The sequence below is a fragment of the Penicillium taxi genome, assembly GCF_028828555.1.
Source record: "Penicillium taxi strain IBT 34144 chromosome Unknown utg000003l_segment0_segment0, whole genome shotgun sequence".
NCBI lineage: Eukaryota > Fungi > Ascomycota > Eurotiomycetes > Eurotiales > Aspergillaceae > Penicillium > Penicillium taxi.
This window is the reverse complement of record NW_026643205.1, coordinates 2,399,648-2,426,005: the sequence shown is the minus strand read 5'-3', so window position 1 is coordinate 2,426,005 and position 26,358 is coordinate 2,399,648. Positions and strand designations below refer to the sequence as shown.

At 45.0% G+C, this 26,358-nt stretch overlaps 9 protein-coding genes across 9 annotated transcripts; 6 read left to right on the top strand and 3 right to left on the bottom strand.

Moving 5' to 3' along the window:
• Nucleotides 1-494: 494 nt before the first annotated feature.
• Nucleotides 495-1,887, top strand: N7495_004358 (uncharacterized protein; the record flags this gene model as incomplete). The annotated part of the gene is made up of 4 exons (XM_057207009.1): nt 495-765; nt 839-1,287; nt 1,344-1,651; nt 1,758-1,887. The coding sequence occupies 4 exons, from the start codon at nt 495-497 to the stop codon at nt 1,885-1,887; spliced, it is 1,158 nt and encodes a 385-aa protein (XP_057064689.1).
• A 2,632-nt stretch (nt 1,888-4,519) lies between these two features.
• N7495_004357 (putative salicylate hydroxylase) lies at nt 4,520-6,070 on the top strand (the record flags this gene model as incomplete). Its single annotated transcript, XM_057207008.1, has 6 exons — nt 4,520-4,566; nt 4,616-4,638; nt 4,684-4,760; nt 4,818-4,875; nt 4,927-5,665; nt 5,719-6,070. The coding sequence occupies 6 exons, from the start codon at nt 4,520-4,522 to the stop codon at nt 6,068-6,070; spliced, it is 1,296 nt and encodes a 431-aa protein (XP_057064688.1).
• A 423-nt stretch (nt 6,071-6,493) lies between these two features.
• Nucleotides 6,494-8,289, bottom strand: N7495_004356 (argininosuccinate synthase; the record flags this gene model as incomplete). Its single annotated transcript, XM_057207007.1, has 10 exons — nt 6,494-6,781; nt 6,836-6,911; nt 6,964-7,043; nt 7,093-7,581; nt 7,636-7,688; nt 7,743-7,886; nt 7,941-7,961; nt 8,025-8,066; nt 8,130-8,172; nt 8,275-8,289. The coding sequence occupies 10 exons, from the start codon at nt 8,287-8,289 to the stop codon at nt 6,494-6,496; spliced, it is 1,251 nt and encodes a 416-aa protein (XP_057064687.1).
• Nucleotides 8,290-11,357: 3,068 nt separating this feature from the next.
• Nucleotides 11,358-12,619, top strand: N7495_004355 (uncharacterized protein; the record flags this gene model as incomplete). Its single annotated transcript, XM_057207006.1, has 2 exons — nt 11,358-11,647; nt 11,713-12,619. 2 exons carry the CDS (start codon nt 11,358-11,360, stop codon nt 12,617-12,619), a joined length of 1,197 nt encoding a protein of 398 aa, XP_057064686.1.
• A 1,665-nt stretch (nt 12,620-14,284) lies between these two features.
• Nucleotides 14,285-15,665, top strand: N7495_004354 (putative C2H2 finger domain protein; the record flags this gene model as incomplete). The annotated part of the gene is made up of 2 exons (XM_057207005.1): nt 14,285-15,595; nt 15,648-15,665. 2 exons carry the CDS (start codon nt 14,285-14,287, stop codon nt 15,663-15,665), a joined length of 1,329 nt encoding a protein of 442 aa, XP_057064685.1.
• A 1,647-nt stretch (nt 15,666-17,312) lies between these two features.
• Nucleotides 17,313-19,130, top strand: N7495_004353 (uncharacterized protein; the record flags this gene model as incomplete). The annotated part of the gene is made up of 5 exons (XM_057207004.1): nt 17,313-17,394; nt 17,453-18,138; nt 18,204-18,352; nt 18,559-19,006; nt 19,074-19,130. The coding sequence occupies 5 exons, from the start codon at nt 17,313-17,315 to the stop codon at nt 19,128-19,130; spliced, it is 1,422 nt and encodes a 473-aa protein (XP_057064684.1).
• A 1,098-nt stretch (nt 19,131-20,228) lies between these two features.
• N7495_004352 (Aminoglycoside phosphotransferase) lies at nt 20,229-21,315 on the top strand (the record flags this gene model as incomplete). The annotated part of the gene is made up of 2 exons (XM_057207003.1): nt 20,229-20,384; nt 20,443-21,315. 2 exons carry the CDS (start codon nt 20,229-20,231, stop codon nt 21,313-21,315), a joined length of 1,029 nt encoding a protein of 342 aa, XP_057064683.1.
• Nucleotides 21,316-22,175: 860 nt separating this feature from the next.
• On the bottom strand, nt 22,176-23,805 carry N7495_004351 (uncharacterized protein; the record flags this gene model as incomplete). The annotated part of the gene is made up of 2 exons (XM_057207002.1): nt 22,176-23,725; nt 23,784-23,805. 2 exons carry the CDS (start codon nt 23,803-23,805, stop codon nt 22,176-22,178), a joined length of 1,572 nt encoding a protein of 523 aa, XP_057064682.1.
• A 1,224-nt stretch (nt 23,806-25,029) lies between these two features.
• On the bottom strand, nt 25,030-25,494 carry N7495_004350 (Cytochrome P450; the record flags this gene model as incomplete). Its single annotated transcript, XM_057207001.1, has 2 exons — nt 25,030-25,176; nt 25,234-25,494. The coding sequence occupies 2 exons, from the start codon at nt 25,492-25,494 to the stop codon at nt 25,030-25,032; spliced, it is 408 nt and encodes a 135-aa protein (XP_057064681.1).
• Between the last annotated feature and the right edge of the window lie 864 nt (nt 25,495-26,358).

Sequence of the window (26,358 nt, the reverse complement as noted above, 5' to 3'; positions counted from 1 at the left end):
TGACTTTCAGTCATTTGAAACCGAGCAATATCAGCATCTCGACGGCAACATCCGTCGCATTGATAGGACTCAGTGTACTTTTAGCGGTCGACTATGGATACATGATATACCTGCACTATAGAATGGTCATTAAATCTTCAAAAAGATTCAAAATACAAACATTCAAACAATACTAACAGCCATCACAGCCACCGGGCCCATTCCCACTGCCTTTGATCGGAAACACGCACCTTCTACCCGACCAAAAACCATGGATTTACTTCGAGCAATTAGCAAAAGAATATGATTCACCCATGGTAACATTCTGGACAGGTCGACGACCAACAATTTGGATCTGCGATGCCTGGGTAGCAAGCGAAATACTAGACAAGCGAGCCGCAATCTACGCGTCCCGACCACGAATGGTTGTTTTCAGTGAACTTGGCGCTGGACAATCCAATCTAGTCAATATGTACTATGGAGATAGATGGCGACTGCACAGAAAGCTGACCCATATGGGCGTTGGACTACAACAGGTTCGGAACTACCGGGGTTTCCAGAACGACGAAAGTAAGGTTGTTGCATTCGATCTTCTGCAGGAACCAGCGGAATACGTCAAGCATTTTGAGCGCTACGCGACAAGTGTTGTCTCTATTATTGATTTTGGAAGACGCGTCGCTTCTTTTACCGACCCCATTATCACTGAAGTAATTGCCTTGATGCACCGCGCTGCTGATCTGAACGTACCTGGAAAGACATTTCCAATGCTAATGGAGTCATTCCCCTGTAAGATCTGTGATTGATTCTTATATTCTGATTGGCCTCTGGTCAGACTCTACATCTTACTAAAGTTGCTTAGTTCTCGCCAAATTTCCGAACTGGATGGCACCATGGAAAAAAGGGATGGGAAAAGGAGGAAGCGGCAGACCCTTCTTTTATGCATTGACGGAAGAAGCTGCCAGAAGTTCCGAACCGAACTATTCAAAGAGGATATTTGAAGAAGCAGCAAAACATGGTCTCTCCCAAATGGAGATATCATCACTGTCTGGAAATCTCTTCGGAGCGGGGAGTGACACTTCAAGCTCGACGCTTGTGACATTTGTTCTGGCTTGTTGTGCTTTCCCGGAGGTATTGCCAAAGGCGTGGGAGGAGCTCGATCGTGTGGTAGGTCCACATCGGAGCCCAAAATTTCAAGATGAGCCCGACCTTCCATATGTGAAAGCATTCATGAAAGAGGTTCTACGGTGGAGATCGGTTGCCATTATCGGAGGGCAGCCGCACGCGCCTATTAAGGACGATTACTACAAGGTAAAATCCTTTACAGTATCATTGTATACCATCTCGATTCACTGACAAGGATCTAGGGGTTGTTGATTCCACAAGGAACATGGGTTCAGGGAAATATATGGGCTATTCATCGCAATGAGCGTGATTTTCCCGAGGCAGACCGCTTCAATCCAGATCGATATATTGCTGGAAGTCCTGACCAGCGACCTTTCCCAGGAGAGAAGGGGTATATGACATTCGGCTGGGGAAGACGAGTGTGCAGTGGCCAAGGGCTAGCTGAACAGGGAACATTCATAACGATTGCACGCTTACTTTGGGGATTCCGCATCGAAAAGGCATTAGATGCTCAAGGAAACCAGATTCCAGTGGATATTTTTGATTACACGTAAGTTGCTATCCTTTAGTCTTTGCTCCGACTGTTATAGTGGACTAATTGGAGGGGCTTGTTCTAGTAATGGCCTCAATATGAGACCCAACCCGTTCGAATGCAGATTCACTCCTCGAAGTATGGATATCCGTGCTACTATCGATAGGGAAGGACTGCAGGCATTGCAGGATTTGTCTCCCTATGATGGGGAGTCAAAGTACCGCATGAGCACATATTATCAAGAGAAGCCGTGACGGGCTAGCCAAGCGGTTTCTCTTGCAGAATCTCACCATTTAATAATAATATGCCTTGGGTGGTTCATCAACGGACGACGAACAGTGAGCTTTACTCTTATTTTGATGTATTTGGAAGGAATACGATTTCCTATGTACTCTTCAGCAATGGAAATTGGGACCTGATGTATTTCAATGCAATCGATATAATTTTTTTCTCTTCTCTTTTGTAGCTCTTCATGGATTCAGATTCTTGAAGCTTTTTGTAAGAGCCAAAGGAAACGTGAAAGACTTGGTTCTTTTACATTATAGAATGCAGAATATGTAACTTTGAACTAAATTCAGTACCCACTAAACTTTCCAAGGTTCGAGATATCAATTATCAATACTGTTGCAAGCTGTTCGATATCATAATAGGTTCTACCTATTTAAGATACATCGTTGGTAACTAATATAACATCTGCGGAGTATCATATGCATAATTTATCTGAGATACGGATTCTACGAACTTGAAAATTGGACTTTAGTTTCACTATTGAGCATTCTTATCAATAGCCGTATTGCTTTTACTTTTTACCGAGGTGAAACCTTTAACAATTCATTACAAAACAGGGACCAGAAAGATGATTTGATGACAGGGTGATAAGTCACATCAACCTTGCAAAGTGACAAGTCAGTTTAACGCTGATAACACCTGTGGACGTCTCCAGGGCTTGTCAGTTCTAGAACCTCGAAATTGTTCAAAGGCCTTCCTATATATAGACACATGTATACAGAGTACTTGGGCTGATTTGTAGACATATTACTGGACCGGTAATAACTGAGACGGAGCCTGGGATTTGTTTTCTCGTTGGCGTCTGCATTATTGCTTGTATTGGCAAAATACCATTTCTTATTTATCCAGGATCATGCTTGTAACTTCATCTCAACCCACAAACGTCATGCCAAATACGGAATGCGAGCTTATTTCGAAGAAGATATATTTATTTAGCAGCTGAGATACTATCAAGATCAATTATTCCTTTGTGGCTGTTTCTCATCAAATATCCCAGGAGCTTGGTGGCTTAAAGTCACTAGCATATGAGACCCCTCCGGATTTATGGGTCCAGGCCTAGAATGCAGATATCAGCTCTGATATATTCCCTGTTCTCTGGGTTGGTCAAGATTTAGTCATCTGGATTCCACATGCTATATCTTGGTGATTGCCAAGCTGCTTTTGACCGATCGTAAAGACTCATGGATCTTATTCTCGGCAATATTAATATCCAGAGCAAGCCATATGCTCACTAGTGATATCTACGGAACCTTACATCCGATGACTGATCGCCAACTCCAATGCAGTTGTTCATGAGATGGGGCGATACCATGAGCTAGCACCTCATAGCTCATTTTTATCGATCATGAGGATGAAGATCAACGTATGATGCCCGGTGAGGCAATGCGAAAGAGTCTTTTAGCTCAATGTGTTCACTTTTTTTGAGCTTGAACGCGTTGGAGTTTATGAGGCTCACTTTCGACCAAATGGTATACACGGCATATATGGCCATTATGACTGGCGGCTGGTTTACAAACAAAGTAAACACTGTGATTTCGATATCGAGATAGTGGAACCCACTGATCTCTTTGCGGCCAATGTCAACAGTGGAACAAGTCAAAGGAGACGTCACAGAGTATAGTGTCATGACCACCCTATAGCACGCCAGCCCGCCAGCACGTTAACGTCAACATTTCGGCTTTCAATTTCACGGGAAGTTGTTCTGCTGCGGAGATAGTTCGGTAGTTAGAGATAGAAGTATATCTCAAATCTACACATCAAATCATGCTCCTTGCAGTTTCAAATAAATACAAAACGATCTCGATTCTGTACCTGTTGACCGGCAATGAAGCAAGACCGAAATTGCCGTAGTCGTAAACGTAAATCGTGCCTACAACCAACTTAGTAAGTATGCGACCGTGATTGCTTCTTAACTGTCGTAGGTGGGATGGATCAAATTCGGCAGATGAAAGAAGATGGAATAGCCGGGCATCCTATATCGGTTCACCCAAAGAATAGAACAACAACCAATGAGGAGCACTGCCGAGAGGGCTTAAAAAGTCCACATATTTCATTCAAATCCTTTCAGTTCTAATAGATCAATGATCATACGTGAGAATTAAACTCCATTGCCCCACGGCAGTTAGATCGTTATACTCGATTACCGAACATCTTCCTTTTTATACAATCGAGACACCGGAATATCGCCAATGGATACTTTGATCGCATGCCATGATGGCCCCTCAAAGAGTCCAGTTAGCCAAAATCTGCCTTGGCTTAGCTCCTAAGCCAAAGTCGACGGCAAAGGCTCATGTAGAAGTAAGAGTACGAGTAGCAATCGTAGTTATTCTGTATTCTGCATTTAGTAGATGCGGAGAAGCTAATAATCAACCACCGATGAAGATCAATGATGTAGTAAGAAGGGTTCCGGATAAAAATAAAAGGAAGATGGAGTCGAAACAACGGGTGGAGCGGCAAGCGGATTAACTTTGGAAATATTTTTCTGTAATGTTAGCCACTGCACTTAAAGGAGTCTCGTCTTTAAAAGAATCACATCTGCAGCCCTTCTTTTAAGGTTTCCGTTCAAACAATTTGTTTCTTCGATCAGAAATCATCATTATGGCTACTCCACAAGCAAATTTGCCTCTCGATGTGGTCATCGTCGGGTATGAGTCCCCTTTTATGAGATAGAACCACGTTGCTAACATTGAACAGTGCCGGTATGATTTGGATTTCCTGTTAATCGTCAGGGCTATGTACTCAATTGGTTTCTTTTTGTTTAGGCATTGGCGGCGTAGCAGCAGCCTTGACTTTTGGTTTGCGTGGCCACCGCGTCGTGATCCTTGAGTCCGCCCCGAAAGTATGTCAAGCCAATCCAATTCAGGATCTAGAGAACACCTACTAAAATGTCATGAAGCTCTTGGAGGTTGGAGCTGGAATCCAAATTTCTCCTAACATGCTGCGTCTTTTCGACAGTGAGTCGCATTGAGAAAGAAGTGCGTGGATCGACACTAACAAGGACGCAGGGTGGGATGTTTCGGAATTAATGTACAAGCAAGGTGTCGCCTTGGAGAATATCTATGTTCGACGATGGGAAAACGGCGAGCTCCTAGCCACAATGCCCGTTAACAGGAGCTTCGGCAAGCAAATTGTCATCCATCGAGCTGACTTGCACAATGCCCTAATTGCAAAGGCAACAGCGTTGGAGAATGTAGAGCTGCGAACAAACTCCCACGTGGAAAGTGTCGACTTTGATGCAGCCACCGTCACATTAGCTAACGGCACAATCGTTCGTGGAGACATTATTATCGGTGCTGATGGCGTCAAGTCCAACATCCGGAGCCAGCTATTGAATGACCCGACATCCAAGGCCATTCCTACTGGTGATGCTGCGTACAGAATGCTTCTGCCTCGCTCCGTGATGGAGCAAGATCCTGAGCTGAAGGCGCTTATCGATGAGCCTCAGGCAACTCGCTGGCTGGGACCTGGTCGCCACATTATTGCGTACCCTGTTCGGAACTATGAGCTGTACAACGTTGTTCTTCTTCACCCAGACAGCAAAGATGCCGAGGAGTCATGGACCACTAAGGGCTCGAAGCAGACCATGCTCGACAACTACAAGGGATGGGACCCGAAGCTGCAGAAGCTGCTTAACTTGGTGCAGGATGACGAGGTCTTGGAGTGGAAGTTGTGTCTGCACCTGCCCCTCAAAACCTGGATTCGTGGATCAGTAGCTCTGATTGGTGACGCTTGCCACCCTATGCTGTAAGTCAAAAATTAGTGATCCTTTTTTCCTGCACGATACTAACAGTTTTCAGCCCTTATGTTGCTCAAGGTGCAGCACAGGCAGTCGAGGATGCAGCTGCCCTAGCTGTCCTTTTGTCGACAATCACTTCTAAGAATGAGATCCCTCGTGCGCTGCAAATATACGAACAGTCTCGCAAGCAGCGTGCAGAGACGGTGCAGGCTTCTGGTTCGGAGAATCGCGTCACTTTGCACTTGCCTGATGGACCAGAGCAGGTTGCACGTGATGAGCAGTTCAAGGCATCTGCTACCGGCAATAGCCCAGATAAATGGGCTGATCGTGATACCCAGACATTCCTGTGGGGGTGGGATGCAGAGAAGGCTGCATTGGACGCTTGGAACGGTACGTCATTGGTCGACATGTAGGTTATCTTGCAAGGTTCGAATGCTGACTTTTGGAAAGAAACAACAGTTTAAATACCAAAATACCAACCTGCGACATATAGCAGATTTGTAGGGCATCGGGAGCTACGTAGGTAGCTATTTATAGTTATAGTTCAATAATCTATTCCAAATGTCCTCTACATATGCACCTGAGCATACCTATTTCGGATCAAAGAATCTACCTTTTCGAAGAGTTGGTACGAATCTGGAAATGGTAATTTTTTCTACTTAATTCATTATACAATCATTCAACGCGAGGACCCACATCAAATATACATCGGTGGTGGTAGAAGCGTAAAAAAGGGTCCGTCGTTTTTTCTCAATGAGAGCCAGGGACGCTCAGCATGTGGCTCTCCAATCTGGCCCACAAGAGGAAAGAAGATCTAGACTTGTTGTTCTAGAAATTTACAGCCTCTCGCCAGCGGCAGCCTTCATCTGGCCGTACTTCTTGAGACGGATAGCAGACACACTGATGAAGCCGCTGGTCTCAGCGGGAGCGAAGTCACCAATCTCGTCCATGCTGGACTCGGTTGCGTCGTAAAGCTTGGAAGTCTCGGAAGAGCGACCGAGAACAGAGAAGCTGCCCTTGTAGACACGGCAACGGACCTGGCCGTTGATGGTCTTTTGGGAAGCGGTGATGGACTCCTCAAGGAACTCACGCTCGGGGGAGAAGTACAGACCGTTGTACAGGAGCTGTGGTGACGTTAGATTAGGAGGGCCGTTTAGTTGAGAAGGGGAGAAACTAACCTTAGAGTAGTTGAAGGTGACGAACTGGTCACGCAGAGCACGAACCTCACGGTCCATCACAAGACCCTCAAGGTCACTAAACTGAGTTAGTTACTGAAAGACCAATACGATGGGGACATGGAACTCACATGTGGGCGGAGCGCAAGCAGGTAAGACCAGGGGTCTCGTAGCAACCACGAGACTTGATACCAATGAAACGGTTCTCAACCTAGTTTAGGTTAGTACTTGCTTCTCTGGTCTTGTTGGAAGTCACATACGATATCAATACGGCCAACACCGTGGCGGCGAGCAATGGTGTTAGCAGTCAGGAAGAGGTCAACGGAGTCGGTGACAGTCTTCTGTTGGCCATTCTCGGTGTACTCGAGCTTGACAGGGAGACCCTTCTCGAAGAACAGAGTGAAGTCCTCGGGCTTGTCAGGGGCAGCCAAAGGATCCTGAGTCAACTTCCACATGTCGGAAGGAGGAGTAGTATCAGGGTCCTCGAGAATACCGGCCTCGTAAGAGCAGTGGGCCAGGTTCTCGTCCATGCTCCAGGGCTTGGACTTGGTGGAGGTAACAGGAATTCCCTTCTCAGCGGCGTAGGCAAGGAGATCGTTGCGGCCGGCGAAACGCTCGTAGAAAACAGGGTCGCGCCACGGAGCCAAGACCTTGATCTTGGGCTGCAAGGCATAGAAAGCAAGCTCAAAGCGAACCTGGTCATTTCCCTTACCGGTGCAGCCGTGGGAAACAGCGAAGCATCCCTCACGCTATTTGTAATCAGTAAACACTCCAATCTTCGACCAAAAGAATATTCAACATACGTTAGCAACGTCAATCTGAGCCCGGGCGATCACGGGACGGGCGAGGGAGGTTCCTGTACGTCTGTCAAAACCAAGAAATCATGGGACATCGATAGAGCGATATATACCAAGCAGATACACATTCTCGTAGACAGCATTGCAAGCAATGGCAGGGAAGCAAAGTTCCTCAATGAACTCACGGCGGAGATCAACGATCTCGCACTTGAGGGCACCGATCTTCAGGGCCTTCTCGCGGGCGGCTTCGAAGTCCTCTATGGTTGCCATTTAGTAAAATGTCGCATTTTCAAAGATAAATCCAACTGTACCTTCCTGGCCAACATCGGCCACTATACAAAAGGTTAGCAATTTTTTCTTCTACTGAATTTCTCGAGTCACAAGAAAAGACTTACTGAAGCAGACAACCTCATAGCCCTCCTCAATCAAGTATTTGACTGTAAATAAGGATCAGCAACTGGAGTTGTATGAGGATATCGAGGGAATCGGGAGAGGCGTACGGATACAGCTGGTGTCGAGGCCACCGGAGTAAGCTAGGCAAACCTATGAGCAACAATGGGTCAGTTGAGTTGAGCTTGACGATTGTGTGGAGGGGGAGGACGAGATTGGATATGACAATTGTAACTGTGTCAATTGATAACTAACCTTTCCCTTGGACATTTTGAGAGTTCTGAATAATCAAAGTAGAGGAATTTGAGGACTTGTACGAGGAAAGTAGAGAGAGAGGTTGAGTCACTCGAAAAAAAGGTGGGTTTTTGGTGCGGGTCTGGGTCAGACTTCTTGGCACCGAAACCGGCAGATAAGCTCACAGATAAGGTGAAAATCTCGAGGATCAAGTATTTAAGGGCTATGATATAGGTACTCGTTAGGAGAATATAAGATACTGGTCCAAAATTCATTTGGTGACTGGATTTTACTTGGATTTATTAGTATTTTTTGTAAGATAATTACAGGGCTATAACAGGTGATCAATGGGTAGTCAACCCTCGCCCACTGTGATAGGATGCTTGATTTTGAACTTGAAATATGAGTTTCCAGAAAATTGCTATCGAACGTGCAACACTTTGTCAATGGTATTTGGTGCTCAGTTATAGTCAATTGACAATTCTTTATAAATCTCCAACCTCATCTCCGTTTAAAATTCGCTCATTCATTTCCGCAAACTCGTCTACACCAGGCCAAGACCAAGCACGTGGCGATTGAGGCGGATTCTCTGACATACCTTCCCTAATAAATTTGAACTGAGCATGCTGGGAATCAAATCCTATCATGCCATGTTTTTCCAAATCTTCAAGAAAATGCTCCCAATCTGTTTGTCCATCAGAGCTCCATTTTATCTCTTTAAAGCATCGCTTCCACTCTTCACCCTTAAAACTAAAAAAATAGACTAAGCGCTGAGCAGCCTGCCCATGGTATTCAACTTGACCCTCTATCCATCCACAGCTCTGGGAAATTAGCCCTGATATGTCCAATTCTAGATGTTCTATATCATCGTTGTTCAAGCACCGCCTGACTGGTAGTTTGTCAAGGTTTTCCAAAGATAATATAGTAGCACTATTTATATCTATTGGAAAGTAGACAGTGAAGACCTCATGGAGCGGTTTGATATATTTCCCGTGATAGTGATCGTTAATTACTGGGTCATAATAGTCTGAAGGACCGATTAACCAGATGAGTTCTTGGTGTGGGTCAAGAGCTTGTGTCAATCTTAGAGATAGCCCTGATATGAGAAAGTGTTCTCTTGCTTCACTCTTTTCCCATTCTATTATATATCAGATATATACTATTATAGCGTCTTAATTTATAACACCTCACCGATAACTATCCACTCAATGCCATTTAGCTCCTGTGGACGAGCTCGCGCAATTTGAGTGTGCCCTTTATATTGAAGGAGTTCTTGTAAAAGATAGAACAATGTGCTATCATCGGTTATAATCTTTAACTGATAGCCATTATATCAATTTCTCATGTTGAGATACACATCTTAACGGTGTTGTAATTTTGGATACTGCGGCGTGTGTAGCGGATCGAGTGACAGGAGGCATGGAAGAGTTGATAAGATATGTGTACTCTTAGTGAGATGAGTGGAAAAAAGTAATAGATTTTTAACTCGTGAGAAAAGGAGTCACTTATGTATTACAATGGGCACCCGAATAAAAATAGATTCTAGCATAAACCTATCATGTGAATTGGCGCAAAGCTTTGCCTTGATCACCCAATATTCAAATAGACTTAGCGCTGTTTCGATTGATAACTAGGTAGGGGTTATATAAAATCAACTCTTTCCATCCAGGTATGATGTGCACAAGTAGCTCCCGAGGTCTGTAGATCCCGAGATCTACCTGTGACTCTAGGAAGATGATGGTCAATATAATTTTACCAGCAGACGAGTTAATTGTAGATCGATACCTACTTAGGTATGGTTTTATCCCTCCCGGAGTGAGCTAGGAGATTATTTAACATTTATATATCAACGACCTAGGTATTGTTTTGAAGATTCATCAATCTCCTCGCCATATGTTCACTGGTGGCCTTGTTAATGCACCGTGACAGTACGATTTGTACATATACAGGGGACTTGAACAATAAATCTCTTCATAATCAAAGAGAAGAGTCAGTATTGGGAGAGGCTTGTCAAAGCTTTACCGAAGAAATTAAATAACAGCTGAAACTTTGCTCAGGTGGAATAATCGGAGCCCTAGAGCAATTAAGATCGTGTTCATGACCAGCGAGCTGTAGTGATTGAGCATTGATATCTGGCTAAATTCTACTACAATTGCAACTTGAAATACTCCAACTTTTGAGCGATACCAAAGCTAGAAAATAGATAAGTATTAAATCAGCGATGAAAGTTAAAATGCTGAGCAATTACCTACGTGCTGGGCATTCACGACTCACGCACGAGTTGTGTTGATATGAGGTCATTTCTGTTGCCAAGAGATCACCATGTGCGGCAAGATCCACATGGCTTTAGATCATGACGAAGCTTAAACTATAGACCTCATATTAATATATTCATTGTAATATTTGTTCCATTATAATGATGTGGCGTGAATGAGTTAATATAATTGAGGAATTATCTTCAAGTTCTATCCTAGAGTTGTTGATGGTCTAGTGTTTGCTTTAACTTATTCAGAATCTTCAGAATAATGATAATCCATACACACACATGTTGGTTCAGGAGAGCATTTTCTAGATTTTAAAGAAAACATTCATATCTCTGATATTTCAAAATGCTCTTTTCCAAAAACAGGCGTTCTTCAATCTTTGTAGACATTTAAATTAAAATGGTTAACATAAAATGTAATTTACAACAGTTCAGACTGACGTGGGAGGGATTGTAAACAGGGTCAATACAGTTACCAAAAGCTATATTTGATCTGATCAGGGCAAGTAGTCAATTGGCCAACAAATAATATAGCATTGTAGTATCGAGGAGCTAGTAGCATATAACAGATACTAGATAGAAAATACATAAGATATTATGAGATAGATGGGATGTAGACAGACAGAACAAGGAGATTAAGACGAGACAGCGCTGGTTTAACCAGGCAGTAGCTTGAAATGAGATCATTCAGCTCACCCACGAAAAAAATATTTGACAGGCGGCGTACACAGATTTGAAATCCAAGTCAACTTCTTCCCCTCCCACTTTTTTCCTTGCCCCATTACGTTGATTTTTTTTTCTTTTCGCTCCTGATCACCAAAGCAATAAGAAATCAGTAGATATGGAAGGTTTATACTCTTCCTACCCCTTCCAACAATGCTTCGATCCCATTGGCTTGATGGCAGACCCCGAAGATGAGACCATGACCGATCAATTCTTCGATGCCGTCGAGTTGATGGGAGAACCCGAAGACGTGGTGATGACCGACGCCCCTCAGTCTTTCGATGCCATCGAGATGATGGGAGATTCAGAAGACATGGTGATGACCGACGCCCCCCAATTCTTCGATCCCATCAACCTGATGGGACATCATGAAGGCTTCATTCCCCACGGCACTTCCGACCTCAAGTGGTAAGTCAAAATAATAAATAAATCTTTTTGTTGATTAAGCCCTGCTAATAATGCATTATTTATAGCCGTATCAACCGCGCGACCACCCGAAAGCTCAAATCGCGCTTGCTCTCCCTCCCGGCCAGCAAGTTGGGCAAGAAGTGCGTGCGGCAGAAGCTTGCATTGCCGTGTGGCAATGAGCTGTCTAAGCTTCGTGTGGAGAATATCAGACTTCGCAAGGCCCACGCATTGATTACTCACGACTTGACCGCTGCTTACGCGGAGGCTCAGCGTGTGAAGCTCTCGACCGACCATGCCGCCAAGCAGGCCGCCAAGCAGACCACAGAGCTAGAGGGCAAGTATGCTCAGCTCTGCACCGAACACGCCGCCAAGCTGGAGGCGCAGCGGATTCAGCTCTCGACTGGGCAGACTACCGAGGTAGCGAGCATACGTGAAAGCTTGCTAAAGGACTTTCAGGCCACGCTAGCAAGAGAGAAGCAGCTGATCTACGATCAAGCTATGACTCACATTGCTAGCCTGGAGTCCAAGCATGCGGCAGAGCTGAAGGCCCAGCGAGGCAGTGATGAGAAGAAGTACCAGGCTGACTTGGAAAGAGAGAAAGGGATTATGCATGCAGAATCCGTGACTCGTCTTGACAGCCTGAACTCTGACCACGCTGCCGAGCTGAAGAAGATGGCAAAGGAATGCCAGGAAAGATTGGATACAGAGAAGAGTATCCAATTACGACCTCTGATCTCCAGCTTAAAGGAGAAACATGTCAACGAGATAAAGAACATGCGGGGTGAATTGAGGCAGAAATATCTCAAGGAGACCAAGATGCTCAAGAACGAGCTTAAGAGGGAGACCGAGGAGCACGAGGAGACAAGAAAGCTTTGGTCAGATGCCTATGAGAAGCTGAAGGCGATGTGGGATGCGCGCGAAGGAGACGGCAACCCGATGGAAGACCTTTGCAGATTGATGGGTGGCCTGTAAGGTTCAGTACAGCCTCCACCTTGCCACATCTGCCTACTCCAGCCTATGCTCCCCCATCGACTCCGACTCCGATACCCTCCCCAGCTATAACAACATGACCTCTTGGAAGCATGGGTGGGGGTTAGGTTGTTGTTGAAGACGTATCTCTCCTTGGGGATCTATGGACTCGCTGCCATCCTTCTTCGCTTCTGGCCAGTATCGTGCGGATTTTGTTTCCCGACTGGCCTACTCTCGCTCCTTCTTCTCCAGCATCTCCCGATATAAATGTATCGCTAGTGTCGTGTGGATTTCGCATCCCGACTAGCGAGGTTAATAGGCATGGACACGTCTGACAGAGTTCGCGAACAACACCACCTGGTCAGTGGTATTCGCTCAGCTTGGCTGCTTCAACAGCCAAGCTCAACTCACTTGACGTCCCTGTCCATGCGATTAGCCTCGATACATCGCCAGTATCGTGCGGATTTTGTTTCCCGGCTGGCCTATTCTCGCTCCTTCTTCTCCAGCATCTCCCGATATAAATGTATCGCTAGTGTCGTGTGGATTTCGCATCCCGACTAGCGAGGTTAATAGGCACGGACACGACTGATAGAGTTTGCGAACAACACCACCTGGTCAGTGTTATTCGCTCGGCTTGGCTGCTTTAATGACCAAGCTCAACTCACTCGACGTCCCTATCCATGTGATTAGCCTCGATACACCGCCAGTATCGTGCGGATTTTGTTTCCCGGCTGGCCTACTCTCGCTCCTTCTTCTCCAGCATCTCCCAAGATAAATGTATCGCTAGTGTCGTGTGGATTTCGCATCCCGGCTAGCAGAGGCTGATACTCATGAACATGTCTGAGAGAGTTTGCGAATAACACCACCTAGTCAGTGGTATATTCGCCTGCTTGCCGCTTCAATGGCAATGCAAACTCCATCACTGTCCTTTTTCATGTTATCAGCCTCGATTCACTACTTGTCCGACATCTCTAGGATCCCTAGTTTCGGCTAGCAAGCTGCTGATAGTCATAGACAAGTTTAATAGAGTTGCGAAGAATACCACCTGGTCAGTGGTATATTTGCCCTGCTCGCCACTTCAATGGCAAGCCAAACTCATCCGACATCCTCGTTCATGATATCAGCCTCGGTCTATCAATTTTCCGTCACTTCTCATGATTTGCAGTTTATGGACGTTGTGACGCAGCATGTATTGATCTCATACTCATCCCATCCGAATACGATTATGTTCCCTTATATTCGGCCATCTGCACAGTTCGCAGCCTCTACAGTACCTTAGCTGTTTCCTTCGGAGATTGCCGTATTGATGCGCTTACCACGTGACCTACACTACTTCGGGTTTAGCGTGAAAGAAAACGGCAAAGCGTCATCCTCTGTGCGATTTGAAAGATAAGCGTCGACATCCTAGAAGTCGCCAACGATATCTGGTATTCTGGTATCTTGGTTTTTTGAGCCCTTTCATCGCTCAGCAGATCACCTGATTGAGTAAGCAAACGATATTATCGCAAAAAAAAAAAAAAAACCCAAACTTACCCCGCGATAAGTCTTCGGTCCACCTGACTTTTTTTTTCTCACGATCAATCTTCCACGTCTTCAACGTTTACGACTTTTGATCCCGAGAAATTTCACATCATTTCTACATTCACGATATTTGACGATAAGCCCACCATGTCGTCGACTTCAAACCTCCCATACACCTGCAACACCTGTCTTGTTGCGTTCCATCGAAGCGATGCACAGAGAGATCATATGCGCAAGGACTGGCATTTATACAACATGAAGCGCCGCATCGCCTCTCTGCCACCTGTTTCTTTGGAAACCTTCAATGAGAAGGTTATTGCTGCCAAGGCCACGTCCACTGAGGCTGCCGCCAAGGCCTCCTATGAGAAAACCTGTCACGCTTGCCAAAAAGCATTTTACAGCGAGAACTCCTATCAGAACCACATCAAGAGCTCGAAGCACAAGCAGCGCGAGGCTCGTCTGAATAAGGAAGGCGACAGCGCCTCGGTCATCAGCTCGGCATTCTCTATTGGCGATCCTGTCGGCAAATCGCATGATGGTGATGTTTCCAAGGTCATCGATGGTCTTAATGCCACTACGATCAACGAAGAAGAGGATGAGGACGAAGATATGGAAACCGCCCCCACCCAAAATGATTTCTCCTCATCTCAGTGTCTCTTCTGCCGGACTGAATCCACTGATATCAACGCCAACGTTGATCACATGTACAAGGTACACGGAATGTTTATCCCAGAACAAACCTACTTGGCCGATCTGGAGGGCCTGGTCCACTATCTATTCCGCAAAATCTCCGAAAACCACGAATGTCTCTACTGTCACGCCGTACGAAACAATGCCGACGGCGCCCGGACCCACATGCGCGATAAGGGCCATTGTATGATCGCATTCGAAGCCGATGAGGAGCAGGTTGAAATTGGCCAGTACTACGATTTCCGCAGCACCTATTCAGATAACGAAGACGAGGACGAGGATGAGGACGAGTCTATGCCCGACAGTGGTGCTGTTAAGACATCTGAAGGCGACGATGCTGGCTGGGAAACCGAAACCTCTGCTTCTTCCATCGAAGACAACGAAAGCAGCTCTCACAGGAAAGCCCCACTCATCTACCAGGATGAATACGAGCTTCACTTGCCATCCGGCAGAAGTGTTGGTCATCGCTCGCTGGCTAAATACTATCGCCAGAATTTGCACAACTACCCTACCGCTGAAGAGCGTGCTACTCGCATGCTTGCCATTCAGAATGGAGAAATTGAGGAAGATGAAAAGCCTCGTGGCCGCAACCACAATCGTGCTCTTGTCACCCGTGCCAACGGCGGCACAGGAATGATCGGTGTCACGGATTCCGAAAAAGAAACCATTCTTGTTACTGAACGCCGTGAGAGAACTCGCGCCCTTCGACAAGAAAACCGTTATGCGGCCCGACTCGAAAGAGCCAACAACTCACAGAAACACTTCCGGGTATGTCAAATGGTTATCACGTTATTTCTCACATACTAATTATTTCTTCTAGGACCCTCTCCTGCAGTGATCGTTTCCAAGTCCGATCGAATTTCGAATGCAAGTCGCCAGTTGTGAAGATATTCGCCCTCCCCCCTTCCTACCTGTCCATCTAAAACAAACCATCAAAATGATAAGATGCAGGACGGGGGGAGGGGCGAAACAAACCAAGGGCATATCCGGGTCAGCTATTGGGTTTAAAATCGAGTGGCCATCCTATTGCAATGAATTCACAGCGACAGGATGGCCAAACTGGCGGAGGGGAGGGGGAAAAATCAATATATTTTCCCCCTCGACACTAACAATATTTCTTACTCATTATCAAATATTCTTATTAAATAGACAAATAGTACTCTTATTCAATTACCTTCCAGTCATGTAATTCCAGGCACGGTTGATGACTATTGCGCTGAGTGGTGATAACGCATATATACCTAGGAACCTTACCACTATTCTCTGAACATAAAAAACCTATCTAGTTGATATCCATCTCTCCATTCGAAAGTGAGTTTATAATTTATGGTTTTCTTTTCTGAGACACGTCGACTGATCAATCTTATGCTAAGCTTTTCGCTTATACTATAACGAGCGAACCGGTAAACTTCAATGATCCTACTACACAAACCGCACAATTTGCAAAGCATAGCGCGCATATCCTATGGGAAATTTCAACTCTTTAATTTCAACAAGCTCATCAAAGTATGAGTTCAACACACGGTCTACACTACTGATATCAATTGAAACAGAAGGCTGTTTCTATGAATCTTTTCAAAGGACTTTTTAAGCAGACTTTTCAACGGACTTCTTCAATGGACTTCTTCAATGGACTTCTTCAATGGACTTCTTCAATGGACTTCTTCAATGGACTACTTCAATGGACTACTTCAAATACGGGGTGGCGTTTCGGATTTTGCTGGTCATGAGTTCTAAAAGACCGCAGTTTCTGGAGAGTGGATTCCTTGATCACTTTTGGCTGGAGATGTTTATCTGTCTATAGATTGACTTGCACGATGTTCGAGATTGTATAAAGCGGAGAGGAGAGTGGAGCATAGTGCAGCCAATGATCGGTGCACAACAACAGATCTCCACAGAACCTCAAATAGCTGTAGATTTCAACGTAGAAGCTACCTGTTCCTAGATGGGCCAAGGTGGCATCAACTCTCTACTTCTTCATACTATTTAACTAACTCTTAACTATAGTAGCTAATAAATTATTTCCCTACTTATATCTAATAATAGATTTAAAACTAAGTTTTGATATTGTAACGGATCATCAAAGGTGGCCGTAATATTATATCCATGTGCGCTACTGTCTTAGTATATAAGTGGTTCGATAGAGGAATATCGCCTATCTTAAATAGCTTTAATAGCTAATTCGATTCGTCCCTCCTGATCAACCAATCTTTGGCTTCGTTGGGAGCGAATTAGTGACATTGTAGGCGGTTGAAAACAGAGGGTTACTAGCGATGAATTTTTCTGTTGTGACCCGACTGAGAATCACGTTACTGTAACCATCCGAACTACTTGCTTACCTAAATAGTTTTAGTTGTAGTGTATTGATCGGTATCAATAATACGACCATGGAAAGCTAGAAGAACTACACGGCCAACAACCACGTACTTTCCTATCCTGGCTACTTTTCGCACTCATATTGATCCTTACCATCCAAAATTTCCAAATGGATTTACTTCAGAGATACCTTCGCTGGTTCACCAGTGATCCTGACAATACAAACTCTGGTGACCTTGATAACATAATGGGTATGTTTGTCCCTGTTTCTATAATCCTGAGATCTTGGTCTTAAACGTGAAACTATAGCGACCAATCCACTTCGATCACCCCGAACGGAGACTGTGCGGCAGCTTGCTGCAATTCTTCAAGAGTCGCGTGTTATCCACGTACGAGGTACTCCGGCATCAGGGAAAACAACACTGGCCGCACTTCTGACAGAGCATTGCCTTGAATCGAATATCCCGGTTGTGACATTCTGTCGCCCAAAATTTAGCCCAAGTGAAGATTACAGGACTCTGATCATCCAAGAGGCCCGAGGACTAGGATACACCCATTTTGATCACGCCTTCGTCTCCGATGGAGAATACGTCCTCATTATTGATGACGGACACACGACATTCAGTGATGAACAGCTATGGTACTGCTTGGTGAAGAAGCAGAGCCTGAGCCCTACCGGACCCCAGATTTGCATTCTCACTTCCTACGGAAGCCCACTGTTTGGCCTCGACGACATCACTTTAGGGAGCCCCCCGGCATTGCTCGGAGCTCAACAACGCGTTTCCATCACTCCGTCACTCCTCAGGTTCTCTCCCAAAATTTCACTTTTCTATAACCATAATGAGTTTGAGGATGTTGTGGATAAGTTTTGCAGCCCTGATCACCAGTACCGAACTCCCCTGTTAAGGCTAGATAAATCCGCTCGCAAGTACATCTTTGATTTAACCTCGGGTCATCCTGGTGCTGTCGATGGCGTATTGAGTATGCTTGTTCAAGTAAGTTCCTCTTGTTTGAAGACTGCGAGTCCATTTTTCTACATCAACACTAATCATAGTCATAGTTTTATCACAGCGAGTTGAAGCATACCGGGCTCATACTGAGCAGTGACCATATAATTGACACTCTGGACGACGAGAGGAATGCCTTTACCTCCGTGATACCGCAGTCGGCCGGTCTTTTCCGATACAGGAATACGCCTCCGCTAAGGCGGTAAAAATACTGCGCCAAGTTTTGGGAGATGGGAAGATTAGAAAAGATCTTAAAAACAAAGGAATCCGGGAATGCTACTATAACGGATGGCTTCATTCGGAGCCATTAGACGTTTGTGGTGAGATAGTTTGTGTTTTCCCCACTTGACTTCACGAAAAGTGAGTAGTATAGTCCTCCATGAATTACTTTGATACTCATCGAGTTAGGTTTGTCGAAAACTACTGGACGAGTACCACACAAGATTTCCCGATTGACCGATTCCCCACCCTGGACAAGCTGTGCCAACAGATCCTATTGTCATTTTCTCCACGAAATTTCACCAATGCAGTCCGAATTGGCACAGCCGCCATGGTAAAGCCGTACGAAGCGGCTTTCCAAGACGAGTTTTACCGGGCATCTCACCAGGTGTTGGGATATGCCATGAATGTGACAAGCGAGTGGTCCTCGGGTGGAAGAGGAAGAATCGATTTTAGGTTCGCCCAAGTCCAATGGGGCGTGGAACTCCTCTGTAATGGCGATCGTCTGAATGAACACTGCGATAGGTTCTCCCCAGGAGGAACATACTGGCCCTGGATCGCAAATGGATCTTTGAAGGACTGGTTGATAATTGACTGTCGAACCACTCCCCCTTGCCCTAAACCAAACGGTAAGAACGTAAGCCATGAATTTGGTTCTTCCATGTCCATCCATCCAGGTCTTCCATGCTAACTGAATCTAAAAGAGCCAAAACTTTGGCGAGCAATTTTTGCTGCTGACTTTGGCTCTGTGCAAGTGTTAGACTGCGAAAATAAGCCACTTTTTCCTCCACTGGCCCTAGCATCCTGAGGCAGTTGGATTCATTATTCTCTTGCTACGGCCTCACGTGCTGTCGGCCATTGTTTTCATGCAGTTTTCTTTTGTGATTTGGAAGGCCTGGTCACTTCAAGTTTTGCAGTGTTGTAACCATGATATCAACCTTGAAAGTCAAAGCTTTGCTCTGTGTCTGTTTCATTCTTTTTACAATAATGATTAGACAAAAACAAAATATGGTCCAAGAATGTTACCGAACAGATGAATACGTATAATATTCGTCAATGTTTTTTGCTTAGTAGTATTCGTATTCGGTGACATGATGACATCCATATAAGGAATCCAGATCATCACTAGGTATTGATCCAATCAAGTCAAATCCCCAAAAGGCATATTAGTTCGTTACTGTGAGGCCGATAATTCCAAGAATAATTAATCCGGCTGATCCAATTCGCAGTCAGTACTCAGCCAACCAGGAGCTTTGACTGGTACAGAACTTGATATATCTGTAGCTACAACTTAATAGCTATGTAATACAATGAGTGATGAAGCCGGCTATAAGATTGTGAAATATTTATAGTAGCTAGTTCCCGAATTAAATGGAAAGTTCAGATCGCCATGTTCATTCTTATAATGATCTTAGCTGAATATTACACAACTTTTCAGTCGAAAGTTATCTCTTAGTATAATTTGATTATTATATAGATTATGTGGTGTCATTAACTAATTGTCATTAAATGATCTACTTATTAATATCAGCTAATAACCACCCTTAAAAAATAAACTATACCAATTTCGGATATTTAATACTGTTTTCATGTCCTTCTTATAACAATCATTTCCAAAATCCTTCAACTCTTGACCTCTTTTCAATGCCGTTCCTCAACTCTACCACAGACCCCAGTCCTGTAGAAAATACTGGGCCTAGTGTACAATGGAGATTCGCCCGGTATCTGTTCCACTGGCTCAAATCGATCTGGAGTTTGTTCACCTGGTGTTTAAGTCTCGCCGCATAGACTTTTAATACTTTTTCATCGACCATAAAATGGCAGACCAGCACTAGACAGAGGTACTAAAGCGACATATTATGTCCGCTTTGACAGCCTTCGAATTTTTTTTCATCGAGGTCCCAATAATCGTCTTTTCGATGGTCTTTTTCACGTTTACGGTTACAGCTGTCCTATTTTGGACTATCATATGGTTTTTGATCATTAGCCCGCCAGCAACCTCTAATTTGAACAATGTAAGATAATCTTTACTCCTTGAAGTTTAATTCCCGAGTGACTAACGTTTCATTCTAGTCTATAGAGAAATTTCCCCTAGACGGCCTCGACATCTCCCTAGTTTCAGATGAAACCTTGATTAAACTCTTTAAAACAGCGCCTGTTCTTCATGGCTACCAAGGAACACGAATTGCGCGCTTATCAGAATCGTCGATCCTTAAAGGTGGGAGTGGTTCATCACCGTGTGAAGCCAGAATCCTTGAGATCATCGCTAAGGCTGAACCATCAATCCGAGTACCTACTATCCATCGCGTGTTGAAGATCAAAGAATGCTTCTATGGTTATAAATGCCTGATTTGGATGGACTTTGTAAGCGGGAGACTGGTCCAGGATTGCTGGGAAGACCTAAGTCGGCGTGAACGTAAGGATATCGCCTCTCAAGTGGCCACGAGTCTCAACATATTACACTCCATCTCGCTACCAGATCAGATACCAGGACCTATTTTGCCCGGCCCAATAGGTCCTTATACATGTTTTGCCCGTGGTACGTTTTTTACCGATGCAGGGGATGGCCCATTTAACTCAACAGAGCACCTTGAGGCCTGGTTTAATCGAAGACTTAAGATCACCCAGAATTTCAAGCAAGCACCTACCGACTCTCCACAATTTCGTTTTAATAAACTGGTTCTAACAAATTTCGATATTGCGCCTCGCAACCTGATTCTTGATTTGAATGGAAAAGTCCGGCTTATTGACTGGGGATTTTCTGGGATATATCCAGAAGGATTTGATTTTGAAGAGATCTCTATACGGAGATCTCACGCACCAGAGTTTCTGGATATGGTTTTGGAACTAATTCCTGGGTATGAAGATTTGTCGAAGCAAATGCGAACGATTCAATACGCCTTGACTACCGCTCAATGGGTTGATTATGATTGGACGAGGGAATAGTGCATCAAACGCATCGATAATCTATTGTTAGCTTTACTAGAGATTTAAAAAGCTGAATGAAAAGGGTGGTACGAAGGAAGAGATCAATTTATCACGCTTTTCATCGATTTTCCTTTGTTGGCTCGAGAGAGGTGTCATACTTCGATTCGAACTTCTCAGCTAGCGGAAGGCAGCCAAAGCTGACCTGAGGGGTTTTGTACTCCCCAAGTTTAATGTTCCAACGGAATTTATCTCCAGCCCCGAAAGGAGCTGCATCACTTGGCTAGTGGCTTCCACTTCCCCTAACTCTCCATCAAAGAACGTCGTACCGCCATTTCAAAGGATGCCGTCCTTTTAGAGCCAGACTTCGCACAACCTAAGCTTCTTATCTTATTGTCAGTCCTGAAAGAAGCCATGCTTCCTGGCTGTTCTAAAGTCTCCTCTTTTTTTGAGTGAGCGCGAATGGACTCGCTCTACATTCGACAGGAGTCATACTTTCACAATCGACTGCTTGTTCTGCGTCTGGGTATCTTTGCTTCAACCCCCAAGAGGAGTCGTGCCATCGTCTCAAGCTTACCCCGGCAACTCGGCCTTCTTAGAAAAAAAAATCTTTGCTGTCCGAATAAAACTGGTTATTTTCAAAGCTGCTGAAGTCTCATCCTGTCCCGTTGCCTTATTGCCCCATCCTTACCTGCCATATCCCGAAGTATGCAGTAGTAGTACTCTTACACTCCAAAATAATATAACTAAAAGATGTAGATCAAGTTTGAAAGACGATAAATTGACCTCAGATCCAGCCATGGCTGATAAGATCTTGATTTTTAGTTGCATTAACGCCCAAAATGTACGCAAAGAGAACTGAAGACGCCAGGTGGGTATCACTATGAAAAAAACATGGAACTCCGCTTCTTGTCCAATCGGTTCCTGGGGGGTTCCTCCTTGTTACGCGAAAAACCAAAGAAACTGCTTTTTTTAGGCTGCAGCTGCGGTTGTTGTTGTTGCTGCTGCGTGGGCTGAGGCGATACTTGTAGAGCCCCGCTACTAGTAATCTGTTGATTGAATCCTGCCATAGATTGGCGCCGAATAGGTGGGGGATGAGAGTGGGTAGGGTGGGACGGCATGATATGTGAAGTCGATTGAGCTCGGGGATCCAATCCACCGGGAGAGGTAAGATATGGGCTATGGCTTTGTGCAGGGACGGGTACTCGCTGAGGATGTTGTGGGCGAGATTGCCAGGGAGGCTGGGGAGTAGGTTGGGGAGGGAGATGAGCGAGGGACTGTGAATACTGGTGGGGGTATGGATGAGGCGGCCCACTTTGTCGGGGTGGTAGATTTGGCCGTGCAGGAGATCCTGGATCGCTGGGGTTCTGCAATCGTGCTTTCTGCTCTTCTTGGCCGTAGATCTCTTGTAACCTTTTGGTCTCTTTGTCAATATCTTCTTGTTGCTGACGCCGGGCCTGTTCCTGTGCTCGTTTCTCGGATGCAAGAAGCTCCTCAGTGCGACGCGCTTCTTCCTGTGCAAGCTGAGTCTGCCGTCCGGGATCATGCAGAGAGGTTGGGTCTGTTTGAATGGTCAAACCTGTTGGTGGATGCTTTGAATGTGGACTCGACTTCGACGTCTGATTAGCCGGGCTCTTTCGGCCCGGCGGCGCAGTCTGCGGTCGACCGTTGATCAAGGCCGGACCGCCTGGAACAATGTGGAATGCCTCCTTCGCAGGGCCAAAGAAGATGTCTCGGATAGCAACAGCGGCTAGTAATAGAACAACCTCTAGACCCTTGAAATCTTCCATTTCAACACGGTAGAGATTCGGTTCGTAAAGAGTGAGCTCACGCAAGCCTTGGAAAAGCGCCACTGTGATATCAGGCTCGCGTGATTTGCTTTTTGTCTCAGGGATACTGGATGACTTGCCATGCAACAGACATGACATGTCCTTTGACAGCTTTCCATCCTTACGCCAGCTGAAGCGAAGCTTCGGCGTCACGTCTGAGATGGATGGGTCAATCTGCGTACGATCAAGTCTTGAAGATGAGGGAACCCGAAATGTACGCTGCGGCATTTCAAACATCCATTGCGCAGGTTTGTTCCATGTCTTTGATTGGTGGCGAACGACAATCTCCTGGTCGGGATTGTAGAGATTAATAGTGAATTCCGTTGGCAGGATAGGTTCTGGAGGCGGTACGTTGCCACCATTGGCACGAATATTCTCTGCTGAAAGGCTTGGTTGGGTCCATGCAGGAACTACGGCCACTTCCCCAAATACGATATCCGGGACGTAGGGGTCGTAAAGGGCAACACCGTAGCGATTTTGTGACGAGGGGGCGGTCGGGTCGAGGGAACGAAGAGTATATGCTGGCTCAGGGTCATTGCCATGATGACTATGATATATCGTATTCTGCTGAGGCGTCTTAGGATTGGTCTTGAGAAAGAACGCTGGTGGAGGTAAGCAATGACGTCGTGTCAAAATGAGTAAGTCGAGAGAACAACTTACTTGGCAAATTTTCATCAATCATTTTTGCCCAAGTTCTAGAAGTGAAGGATTTCTAAGAAGGAATATATGAAAGGAGAGGTTAAAGATAAGGATCCATGGGTTCGAGCTTAAACACGGGGAAGATGATCGACTAAAAATAGGTAGTAAGCCTTAAGTACTTAAGGCACCAAGATTCCGGAGATCTACCCCACTATATTCTAATTCTTTTCAATCTCGCAGGAATCGGCTATGCTTTCGGAATAATACTACAGCCTACGTGTACATAATTAAGAAACCTGGCTGCCTTGCTAAATATAGCCCCGTTCATGATTCAAGATTTACAGTGTATATAGGTAGTTTCAAAAGGAGTTCACATGTTTCGTCTGTCATCAAAAAGCCGAAAGATGAATAAAACCTTGGAATATATAATGTTTCGGATTAGCTAGTATTTCAAGGAAACCTTGGAACAGAGGCGGTTCAGAACTTACCTGAGTTGTCTCAGAAGCCTTGAGATGTCCACTTTCTTCTTCTGCGCCACCAATATTCCCAGTGGGCTGTGACTTTTACTCCGCAATGATGCATAGTCTGTGCTCGCCAATATCGATATCAATTTGTCTAGATCTTCCTGTTCTGCTAGATATGATGTCAGAAAATATGGCAGTGGGAAAGGACCTACCAAGTCTAATATCGTGACTTATTGTTACCTATTGTAGTGGAGACTAGGTCACCTGATATTAGTGGAGATTGTGTATTTAAGCATTCAGTTGATAGATGAGATCAGATCACCTTTACCTTATTGACCCCTTGGTTCTCCTTACTTTCTCCCACATGGCTCCTAGAGGATGGACTCTGACTGCATCTACTATACTCCATGATTTGGCTAGGTTCGCAGACTAGCTAGGACGTCCCTGTTCCCCGTATCACTACTTATTTTGGTTTCAGCTTTAATGAATAATTTTAATTAATCATCCACTTAAGTTTCTATTGACCGCCCAAACTCCATAAAAGTCGGCACTATATTTATATCATGTGGAAGACAGGGCTTGGCAAAATGTGGGTTTTTGAGTAGGAAAGTCCGAACCAACCGTGGATTTGCAAAAATTTGTTGGGAATATGTAACTAACTAGTTATACGCTACCTGTCGGTTCACATGGATCTTGATGCACTATTACTACTACGTTGATACGTGGAGTAATTGTGCGGTGAGGTGTGTTCATTCTAAGTTCCCGCGATGGAATCGGATATGCCCCGATTCCACTAGTTCTATTCACTTCCCGAATCCATTCACTGCAGTAGTCCAGATTCCATTGATTCCAACACTACCTGAGCTTTGCATGTATATAGTATGGATGTGTTGGGTATCGTACAGCATTACTCCGGACACCATTATCGCACCGGGGTCATTATCAGAAATCTTTAAGACAGCGGTCAGTTTCTAATAGATGATAGATCAAAAGTATCCCTGGCGTACCTCGAATTTCATCAGCAACATTGCCAATATTTCCATGATTTTTGCACGAGCCAAATGCTGGCCAAGACAGATGCGTTTGCCCGCTCCAAACCATATGCCGCAGCGTTCCATGAGCTTTTGCTGATCCTGGCCTGCTTCTAGCCATCGTTCAGGGCGAAACACTACAGCATCTTCGCCATATACACTCTTATCCAGATGGATAACTCTTGCGTGGCACCCCACTGTGATTCCCTCTGGGATTTGGTGGCCAGATACTTCCATTCCTCCCTTAGGCACAACCCGATCCAACTCATCTGAATTAGCATCGCGCAACGTAAGCCCTCTTTGATTACAGCGTCCATGTATGGGAGTTTTTATAAATTTTGGAAGCTCGGGGGATAGGCCAGTATTCCTTCTTGGAAGGCCTGATCAACCTCTTTCTTCAGGCACTGTAGGGTGGCTGGACTTTTCAATAAATAGTAAATTGTCCACGCTAAGCTGATACCAGTGGTGTCTGATCCCACAAGGATTGTCGAGAAGGTCACCCTCACAACTCTTTCTTCAGAAAAGATAGCTGGTTTCTTTCCTCGAGCGTTGAGATAAACATCTAGAAGTTCATCATTAGTCTCTAAGCCCTTCTCTTGCTTCTCTCTTATCTCTTTCCGTAATTTCACACGACTTAAACATATGCTAACTAGAGCGCCACTTGGCCCTATCACCAAGCAAACTCTTGGCTCGCAATAAGAGATAAGAAATTGACCGTTATTTTGACAAATAGATTGTTTGTGGATGGTCAAGAATAGAGAAAGAAAAAGTTCCGATTGTTTGATGGTTTAATTACTAGTTTCTAGAAGCTGACCTTCCCCAAGGTCGATATTTATATTGCCCATGAGGTCTAAAGGGTCGGCCACCTTCTCGAACCATAGCTGTTCAAGGCCTCGGGCTCAAATCCCGATATACTCTGGAATTTATACTGCTGATAGGTGAGCAAAGAGAACTGAACATATCAACGCATATAGAAAGATAAAAAACCCACCAAGTCTTGCCAGACCTCCTAGTCCCGCCAGTTTCTGTGCTATTGCAAGTAGACATGGGCATCGGGTCGGGTTGGGTCAAAATCTCACACTTAACCTAACTCCATTAAGC